The sequence below is a fragment of the Papaver somniferum genome, chromosome 9, assembly GCF_003573695.1.
Source record: "Papaver somniferum cultivar HN1 chromosome 9, ASM357369v1, whole genome shotgun sequence".
In the NCBI taxonomy this organism is placed as follows: domain Eukaryota; kingdom Viridiplantae; phylum Streptophyta; class Magnoliopsida; order Ranunculales; family Papaveraceae; genus Papaver; species Papaver somniferum.
The window spans coordinates 2282789-2293888 of record NC_039366.1 but is presented as its reverse complement, the minus strand read 5'-3'; the positions used below and the strand labels follow the sequence as shown (position 1 = coordinate 2293888).

Sequence of the window (11100 nt, the reverse complement as noted above, 5' to 3'; positions counted from 1 at the left end):
CAGAAACTCTGTCGACATGGACGGACGCAGAGAAAAAGGAGTATAAGGAAAATAAGAAGAAAGATGCTAAAGCATTACTGTTTCTACAACAGGGCGTAAGCAAAGCTATTTTTCCTCGAATTTCGGTGGCAAAAACTTCACAGGAGGCCTGGAATATTCTCAAAGTAGCATTCCAAGGATCAGAAAAGGTAATCTCCATTAAACTACAAAATTTATGGCGAGATTTTGATAATTTACTTATGAAAGAAAATGAAACTATCCAGAACTTCTTCTCAAGAGTTACTGGCATAGTAAATCAAATCAGTAGTTATGGAGATACCATTGAAAATAAAAGAGTGGTAGAAAAGATATTAAGAAGCTTACCATTCAAATTTGATCATATCGTCGCTGCCATTGAAGAATCAAAAAATTTATCGACTCTCTCGGTACATGAATTAATGGGTTCACTCGAGGCGCACGAGAAAAGAATAAATAGGTTCGCGGAGCAACCATTGGAGCAGGCATTTCAATCAAAAATAAATTTCAGTGAGAAGAAAAATACAGAAGCCAAAAAAGAAAGCTCTAGAGGGGGATCATCATCCAACTCGCAGTATGAGAAAGGGTCGACGTCAAATCAAAGACCCAGAAATTTCTACCGCGGACGTGGAAAAGGAAAAGGAGGTTATAGAAACAACAATCAAAGGTACGGAAAAAATAACTCCTCAAATCTCCGATGCAATGTTTGCAAAAATTTTGGACATGCAACTGAAGATTGCAAGTATAAGTGCACCAAGTGTGATAAATTAAATCACATGGAGAAAGATTGTTGGCTTAATGAAGCAAACTATTCCGAGAAAAACAATTCTCAGAATCAAGTATTTTATTCCTGCCTCACCTCGCAACAAGAAGAGCAAGGTATATGGTATGTCGACAGCGGATGCAGCAGCCATATGACAGGAAACAAAGAATATTTCGTAAAATTGGAGGAGCAAGAGATTCCACCGGTCAAGCTCGGAGATGGAAAGTTCCAGAATGTTGAAGGAAGAGGAGTCATATCCGTACGTACAAGGTCAGGTAAAACTCGATACATATCTGATGTTCTTTATGTTCCTGGCCTAGCTCAAAATTTATTAAGTGTTGGACAACTTATAAGAAAAGGGTACTCACTACATTTCGAAGACGGAGAATGCACAATTTATGATAAAATTAATAATCAATTGGTGGCAAAAGTAAAAATGTCAGGAAATTTTGTCTTTCCCTATCTATGCCATCAATTGAAAATTGTGCAATGAGTACCAACCATATTGACGAAGGAAAGCTATGGCATTTGAGATACGGGCATCTCAACTACAGATCCTTAAAGGTTCTAAATCAAAACATGGTAATTGGTCTTCCCAATATCGACGGTGGAGATAAATATGTGAAGGTTGTATTCTTGGGAAGTTTCATAGACTTCCATTTACAAACAAATCGTGGAGAGCAAGAAGGCCCCTCGAATTGGTGCACGCGATATTGCGGTCCGACAAGAACAACTTCACTCAACAACAGAAGATATTTTCTTTATTCGTGGATGATTATACCAGGATGATGTGGGTGTACATTCTCGAGCAAAAGTCCGAGGCATTCACTAAATTCCTAGAATTCAAGGCGCTGGCAGAGAAGCAAAGTGGCCATCAATTGAAAGTTTTCCGTACAGACCGTGGTGGAGAATTTACTTCAAAAGAGTTTATCAACTACTGCAAAGAAAATGGAATTAAAAGGAGCTCGTCCGATACACTCCACAACAAAACGGCGTCGCGGAAAGGAAAAATCGTACGATCGTGGAAATGGCTCGCAGTATGCTAAAAGCAAGGAAGCTACCCAACACCTACTGGGCGGAAGCAGTCAACACGGCGGTTACATCCTTAATCGTTCTCCAACAAAGCGGTTCTCAACAAAACTCCATACGAGCTTGGCATAAGAAAAAGCCCGAGGTAACTTCTTTCAGAATTTTTGGTTGCGTGCATACTCACATATTCCATCCCAACATAGAGAAAATTCGATGAAAAAGGAGAAAAGTTAATATTCATCGGATACAGCGAAGAGTCTAAAGCCTATAGACTTTAACAGATACAAAGGAACTGGTAATTTCAAGAGATGTTATCTTGATGAATTCAAAGCTTGGGATTGGAATGATGAACCAGACAACCACGAGTTCCACTACTCATGAAGAGAGCCAGATAGCCACGCCAGGAAGAAAGTACTCCACCAGCAAGCCCGAGATCTCCTAGTCCAACACAACAAAGTCCAAGTTCATCAGAACAAGTGCAAGTGCCCCACCTAGAAAGGTGCGTTCCCTAAGAGATATATGATATATCTAATTGTGCTTTTATAGCACTAGAACCTCAAAAATATGAGGAGCGGCGAAAGAAGAAAAATGGAGAAACGCCATGGACGAAGAAATGCGAGTAATGAGAAAAATAAGACATGGGAGCTGTCAATCAGCCATTGATAAAGAAATAATTGGTCTGAAATGGGTCTACAAGACAAAATATAATGAAGATGGGTCAATTCAAAAGCACAAAGCAAGGCTAGTTGCAAAAGGATATTCCCAGCAACCAGGAATTGACTACAACGAGACATTCGCCCCAGTCGCTCGCATGGAAACAATTCGGATGGTGTTAGCTTTGGCAGCTCAACTCAAAATGAAAGTCTACCAATTAGACGTAAAGTCGGCGTTCCTAAACGGAGAACTAGAAGAAGAGGTGTACGTTGAACAACCTCAAGGATATATCCGAAAAGGAAAAGAAAAAATGGTATATCGTCTCCGCAAAGCACTATACGGTCTTAAGCAAGCACCGCGTGCATGGAACAGCAAAATCGACAAGTATTTCCGAGATAATGGATTTGAGAAAAGTCCAAGTGAGCCATCACTCTACATCAGAAAACAAGGTACGGACTTCCTAATTGTCTGTCTCTATGTTGATGATTTAATTTATGCCAGTACAAAACAAGAGATGACAGAAAAATTTAAGAAGGAGATGATGAAAGAATATGAGATGACAGACTTAGGTCTTATGCGATATTTTCTTGGGATTCAAGTAAAACAATCTCCAGAAGAAATATTCATTTCTCAAGAAAAATATGCGGAAGACTTACTGAAAAGGTTCAACATGATGGATTGCAAACCAATTGCAACTCCAATGGGTACCAATGAGAAATTGGTAAAAAATGATGGAGCGACAAAAGTTGATCCAACCTTATTCAGAAGTCTAGTCGGCTCACTGATCTACTTAACAAATACAAGGCCAGACATCGTCAATGCAACCAGTATTGTTTCTCGGTTTATGAGCGAGCCAAGCAAGTTACACTATGCAGCCGCAAAGAGAATTCTTCGGTATATCAAGGGAACGAAGGATTTTGGCATCAAGTATACAAAAGAAAAAGATAATGATTTAATTGGCTTCACAGATAGCGATTGGGCAGGTTCTATTGAAGACCGAAAGAGCACATCAGGCTATGTTTTCTGTATGGGAACAAAAGTTATCTCTTGGACTTTCACAAAAGCAGTCACGGTGGATAAATTCAATCATTTTAGAGATAAGCTCAACATCACAATTAAGAGGGGGTGTTAAAAACATTTGATAATTGTGATGGGTAAATCTAGAATTATCTAGATAGCTAACTATAACTCCCATGGGCTTATCTCAATGCATAGGCCCAGTCTAGAGATATCTAGACTCTTCTAAGATAAAAAGAGTGCAAGCCCATTCTAGAGTCTTCTAAGACATTTTCCATCATGTGTATCTAGAGAATTCTTTCTCTAGAATGATCTAGGTCAATTAGCTCTAGAGATTTCCAAGTCTAGAGTATTCTTAGTAGTTGGTCATGAAGTAGTATAAATAGAAGCAAATGTTGGCCTTTGTGGTCATCCACAACTCAAGTGAGTGAGTAAGTAGTAAGAGTGAGAGCTAGAGTTTAGAGTAAGAGCCAAAGTGCCTCTTTGTAAACAACTAGTGTAAGCCAAAGTTGCTACACAAGCCTCTTGTAATATTTTCATTTTCATATTAATATAAGCCTCACCTTTCAATTAACCAACCTCTCTTCCTAAATTCATTTCCATAAACCCATCACATTTCCGCATTGCGCCAACAGTACTCAACACCCAACAATCTTTCTTTAACTTTCATCTTCAACCAGACACCAAGTTGTGCCTGCTTTGCCATATGCCTCTCCTCCCTTTTATCTTCTGGTTCTTCAATTATTTGACATCTTCTCAATCGGGTCCACATGTTTAGTTCAGAGGTTTGAACAACTTCCATTGTAATACTAAATCTGCATATGATGGAAAGAAGGCAGAAAACAACTTATCACATCTATGGGGTTGGAGATGACAAAAAATACATAAAACTAGTACTTATCAGAATCAATATGCAGGAGCATGAGAGTGAGACTGCAGGAAGGAGTCTGTAACTAGTAGGACAGGAAACAATATATGATTCATTCTCTGATCTAAAAGTCTTGTGTTTTATTTAAGTTTAAGTTTGTGTTAGATAAGAAAAGAGTGAGTTAGATCACAGCAATGTAATTACCAGGTACGGCAACCAGTATATATAGATTTAAACCACAAAACCGCACTAAGAAACAGATAAAAGATCAATCTATTAAATCATACATGGACACAACAAATAAAACAAAATTAACTCAAATCATCGACTCAATCAAAGATTTATAACAACGATGAGCTGGAAATCAAGCAATAAGAGGATCTATACAAGCACAATGTCAAACAAAAATACTAACAATTTGAACTGAAATTCGAAACCCTAGAACTCAAATTAGGGGAAAAAAACTTAGATCTAAACAAATATCATTTGCAGGATTCATATCATACATACCTTAACCGTTAATCGTAAGAAAATTCGGAATTCCCCTTTTATGTCTCGCAGCTCTCAATGGAGGCTTAAAACTCTTCTTTTTCTCTTTTATAAAACACAAAAATCTATCTATCTATATATGTACCAAGGATAGGCAGGCCGAATGTACCCTAGGGTATCATTAAGGTTAGGCACGGAACGGGCAAGCATCTACTTGGCTAACAGCCCGTCCCTATTTTGGGCTTGACATGCTCTTGTTATTGAAACTAGTGAGACCACGTGAGCAGTGCACGTGCTTGCGTTGGACTCATTTGATAATAAAATAAAGTATTTTGATAATTAAAATTGGGGTAATTTGTATTACCTCCTTTGTAAAGATTGGTAATTTGTACGTATTATAATTTCCACAATCTAGCTAAGTTCGTATGGGAATGTTTAACTTGATTTAGATGTACCTGATTTAGCAAGAATCAAACTGAGTCCTACAACATTGTTAATTGTTAACTGGGTTTTGTTTTTTGTTTTAACTTCACAATAATCCTGGAGCTTGATAATAATCTTTGTGTACAATTTACCCAATTTAACTGCAACAGTCAACAGAGGTCGGCCATTTCGGTCAAGAGAAGAAATGAAACGCCAACAGAATGTTGCAAACGGACTTACCGGGCTTCGTTTTAGAATTTGTCTTCCCTATTGCTTGTCGAGAAACTCATCGGAATCATCTACTATCGTTCTATGAAATGAAGTGTCTGTTTTATGTCACACCACATGGCCTAGCAAGACGTATGTGCTAATTTCTAGGTTCTTACCTTTTTCTTTTTTTTTTTGTAGAAGGAAGAAGACAATATGATTTTTATGTTAGATTTTTTATATCACTCGCCATGGAATTTTCTTGTTTACAACTAGTTCGTCTCGTGCCAAAACCAAGTATTCATTCATCTAGGCCAAGGTAGGTACCTAGTTTCATCAATTTGACTGCTAAATTCAATAATGCTACGAGAATAAGCTAATGCAACTCCATAATCAAAAAGTTAGAAGAAATAATTTGTAGCCATGGTACTAGTCAATTCTTAAACACCCACTGCAAATGCAATCAATGTTTCTTCCCTTATTTCTCCTCCACCACCATCATTAATATTTCTTTTAGCTTCAAAATCCAAAAATTAAAAACCACGACTCAATATTGTAATAAGCTAGTGAAATAAGGGAAAATTGGGAATATGTCACATTTTCACTAATTCGTTTGGGAATCTATCCCATAACGGAAAAAATTAGTGAATCTATCCTAGAGAGAGAAAAAAAACTGTCAAGTGGCTAGCATCCCACATGTGTGGGCTTACACATGCGACAGATTGACATTTCTGCCCTCGATCGTTGGATGAGCGCCACGTCAACTAGCATATAAATGAGCGCCACGTCACCTATTATGTCGATGATAGCCACGTGTTATGAAATCCAACGGTCTATTTTTACCTTGATACTTGAAATGACACTTTTACCCTTATTTAATAGAAAAATTATCGAAAGTCTTCATCATCATCCTACTTTCACTGTGGAGAAACTTTTATTGGAAGTTAAGAAAAAAATTAAGATACATAATAAAATTAACAATTCAAATAAAAGAAATTATGAAATCAAGTTTGTCTTTATATAATCTTGAGATGTTAACACAGAAAGAACAAAAGACTAGTTAGGCTAGTTCTAGTAGTACTGTCAAACATTTAACCAAAGATAATTTAACATTGGTCCAACACACTATCTCAACAGTTGCTTCTCACACAGATTAAATCGAATTTAAACACCAAAATGAACATTGATCAAGCTTACAAATCAAACTGGACTGTAGGCTTCCTCTGCCTCTTTGAACCTGCATCATAGTTGAAATTGTTAATGGTCTGCTTCACAGGGCCCTTGTTGATGTTTCTGATGGACACATTCACACTAGATGATGTAGCAGCAGTTTTAGGCTTTGGTTGTTTTCCTTCTGGCTTAGTTGTTGCAATTGATGTAGTCTTTTTAACAGTTTCAGAAGATGAAGCAGTCCTTGAGGTTGTCTTTTTACCAGAATCACTTGCTCTGCTCCTTCTGATCTTGGTTCCAGTGGGAATCTTTTTTGGTTTTGAGGTAGTGGTTGTAAATGAACTTCCATTCACCTCGCATTCAACTCTAGCTTTCTTTCCCTTGGGGTTGGATCCAACCTCACCACCTTTACATGTTCTGCTGTTGTGCCTCGAACCACCACACTTACGACAGTGTCTCGCTTTCTTCTCGGGGTTCATCTCTGTCCAGGACCTCTTCCTGTTGACACAAGGCCTGCCTGGTTCTCTAAGCAAATGTGGAGGTTTGATCTTTACTCCTTCACACTGTGTGCAAGAAAAACAGATGCAGTTTGAAAGTGTAGAAGAAAAGTAAAGAAAACTAGAAAATAGAGGAAATTAGATTTTTGCCTCATTTACAGATCTATAAAGAAGGAATCCAAAGTGGATAGACTAAAACAATTATTAAAGGACAAAATAATGAAAATAAGATAAGAATATAAAATGAAAAGATTCTTAAAGTAAAAGGTTCCCAATAAACAAACCTCAGGCCAGTCTTCCATGTTTCCTAGTGGTGTAATTGCCCAGGAGTAACTGCCGAACACAAATTCGGAATCTTTGCAAAAGATTCCTCATAACTACCATTGAAGTGTTGTAAAACCATATTCTGCACAAATGAGCAAAAGAATTTTAAAACTACTATGTAAGACGTAACTATAAACTTGCATAGGAGGGGCTTGACATATTTAACAACCATTATTGAACAGAACTTAAAAAAATACGCAAAGTCTTACCCTTGCATCATTTGCAACCCAATATGGAACATATGTATCAAAAGCTGGCCATATCCAGTCATCAATTATCTCCCGAGCCTTTGGAATTGTTGACGTAGCTGTTAGTTTCTTCTTCAAATACTCACTTACAAACCTTGCATTGCAAGCAGGATTCGTATGATCTCCAGGACCAACACAACTATGTTCTTCACCAACTTTTCTGATGCTGAAGGTGGCCTCTTTTGGTATTTTTCTTGCAGTAACTTCCCACTTACAACCTTGATTGTGTTTATTCATACACTCAGCGACAACTCTTTCAAAGTCAAGCTTCTTGTACTTAAAATTGTTCTTCGTCTTCACTGCATAGTACCTAAGATGATCTGTGAAAGCATCTCTATCTGGAAAAATCATCCCCTTCATCAACACACCAGGAGTAGGTTCAGGAATTGGTTCTTCAAGCATAGACAAATATACCGGGTCCTCAGCATTTGTACCACCAAAATAAAATTGCCACTCAGCTTCCATATCTTCAGTCCAAGGCACTTCAGGGGTATCTCCATCTGTAGGCACATAACCATTTGCAGGAATATCACCATTTGCAGGTATATCAACATTTGCAGGCATATTACCATTTGCAGGTACATCACCGTTTGCAGGAACATCATTACTTGCAGACACATCATCATTTCCAAGAACATCACCATTGGACTCACCATCATCAGTTCTATTCCCCTCATCATCTTCTTCAACTTCTACATCTGCATAATCATAAGGAAAATACCCATCATCATTAGTCTCATACCCTTCAACATTTTTCTCCCTCCCTTTAATTTCATCATCACTTGATTCATACTCAAATTCAAAATTAGCATCCGGGTTACACTCATCTACAGCTATATTTGGGAGTTTTACTGGTTGATCTTCTTCGTCATCACGTGTGACTTCCAATTTATCTGCATGTGTGGATGCTTCACTTTCATTCACATCTACTACTCCTTGGTTATCAGCCACACTATCCTGCGTAACTTGAACTTCAACTTCATTCAGAGCTTCATCTTCAAAATCCAGTCTTGTAGGTAGCTTTTTATTTAACTTCTCTTGCTTCTTCGACTTCTTTTGCAGTCTTGGACTTCTTCTAGGTGTCATATTTGGCTTAGAGACACATTTCTTCTTTGGAGTCATCTTCTTTCTAAATCTAGGATCAGTTACACAACTTCTTTCCATATGAACCCCACCACCACCATCCATATCATCATCTTCACCACCATTTATACACAAATCTAACATAACAAATCCATCCTCATCTTGCTCAGCACATTTAAGCATTTCAAAGAAATCACATGCATCAAGTAGTAAGTTACAGTCCCAGAGTATTTCGATTTTGTGGTCCGTAGACAAATTCAACCTACTCCTTACGTGTTCAATAAACCCATCAAAGCTAATATCATTTGCAAATACATTCAACACATACAATGCTTTACCAGTTTCAATCCCGGCAATCTGATTTAGAACAGTTAGCCTAAAATTCCTTTCAATCACTTTCCTGAAGCAAAAATTAATCCCGGCAATCTGATTTAGGCAATCTGATTTAGGCAATCTGATGTACCTAATAAAACTAACGGCCATAGCACATGATAACAAAAAAGTAAATATAAGAGACGGATCCTTGATGAGTATGTTGGGGGTTCCATCATCATCATACATTATATATAGGACTAATTATACAAACCCTCAATCGATTTTATACAATATATTCATGTTTAAAAAAAAATAGCCCCAATTTAACAAACCCTAAAATCAATTTTATACAAACCCTGAATTCAAAGTTGCAATTAAAGAACAATTAACCTACTTAGATGTGATATACAACGGAAATTGCAACTGGGTTTGAAGAACTTAGATGTTTGAAAAAAAAATCCCTAATTTCAGAAATCCTAAAATCAATTTTACATAAACCCTATATTCAAAAGTTGCAATTAAAGGAAAAATGAACTACTAGATGTGAGATACAACGAATATCACAGCTGCGTTTGAAGAACTTACATGATTTGAGAAGATTTCGCAACTTTGAAAGCAACGAATCTGATATTGGAGTTGTTCTTCCTTCAATAACACATGATCCTTTCTAACAACACATCAACGAACTAGATCTATCACTATTTCACACCATATACCTTTTTGTTTCTCTTGGTTCTCGATTTCTCTCTGCTAAAATTGTTTACTCTCAATACCTATTGCTGCTCTCGATTTCTCTTCTTATCTCGATTTCTCTTCTGTACAAAGAAGAAAACCAAAGTTACTACTCGCGATCGACCGTCGGATCCCAAACACATGTCATGCAAAGTGACGTGTCGCTCATCTAAAGGTTGAGGGTAAAAAAGTGAATCTGTCGCATGTGTAAGCCCACACAGGTGGGAGGTTAGCCACTTAACAGTTTTTTTCTCTCTCTAGGATAGATTTCTTAATTTTTTCCGTTATGGGATAGATCCCCAAACAAATTAGTGAAAGTGGGACATATTCCCAATTTTCCCTTGAAATAATCTCACTGCTACTGTATAATGCAGCGAAGGACCAATAACTAAGATTATGAAAATTCTGTTGGGATTTCATTGAAATTCTGTACAACTGTCTAATATAATTATGGATGGCACTTCTAGAGAAAACACATAACCGCAATAAGGTCGAATATAACGGTCAGTCACGATGTACTACAGAGAATCTACACTTATATGAGTGAACATTTTAGATTCATTGTTTTTTTCCTTTTGATCGGCTTAGAGTCGGGTCAGTCATAAGTTCCTTAGAAATGGTCACCTTGAGTTAAAACCTAGCTTTCATGAAGAACACGTCTAAACTTTAAAGACCAGCTTATCCACCACATACATGGCTATATATTGCATTTACCTTTTGTATTCTCTTTAATTCTCTAATTTTGATATCACCTAACCCATCTTAACTAGTCTCTTTTCTATTTTTTGTTTCTGCACATCCTGTTTAGGATGACCTTGCTTTGTCATGAATGTAGGAAGCTGCAAAGCCTAGTAGTCTAGTTTCAGTTTATATGGCACAGCCTACTGCAACCTAAATGCGGTGCATATCACGGTCTCAACTTCTTGGTGAATGTAACTTAGCTATCTAGACGAGTTTTAGCTCCTCATTTGTCAGTTAAATCTTAAGGCTTGCTGTTAGAATACGGACATCCAACTCAAAACCAATTGGCAATGAGTGGAGAGGCCCTAATAGATTATAAACTGCAGGATCTTAAATAACCCAACCATGTGGGACTAATAATCTCAACACGTCCCCTCACGTGTAGCCTCGGCGGGTCTTACAAACACGTGGACAATTAAATCGGGTGATGCGGAATAAAGGTGCGGTCAACTGACTCGACACAAACAGCCTGCTCTGATACCATATTAAAGTCTTCGGACATCCAACTCAAAACCAATTGGCAAT

The 11100-nt window shown here is 37.5% G+C and overlaps 1 protein-coding gene and 1 long non-coding RNA gene across 2 annotated transcripts; both read right to left on the bottom strand.

The window, feature by feature from the left end:
- Positions 1–3852: 3852 nt before the first annotated feature.
- LOC113311064 lies at positions 3853–4950 on the bottom strand. Its single transcript, XR_003341544.1, has 2 exons — positions 4857–4950; positions 3853–4293 (listed from the first exon to the last, which is right to left on the bottom strand). It is a non-coding gene; the product is annotated as an uncharacterized LOC113311064 (long non-coding RNA).
- Positions 4951–6476: 1526 nt separating this feature from the next.
- On the bottom strand, positions 6477–7453 carry LOC113309160. Its single transcript, XM_026557572.1, has 2 exons — positions 7417–7453; positions 6477–7198 (listed from the first exon to the last, which is right to left on the bottom strand). Exons 1-2 carry the CDS (start codon positions 7432–7434, stop codon positions 6659–6661), a joined length of 558 nt encoding a protein of 185 aa, XP_026413357.1. The 5' UTR covers positions 7435–7453; the 3' UTR covers positions 6477–6658.
- Positions 7454–11100: the final 3647 nt, after the last annotated feature.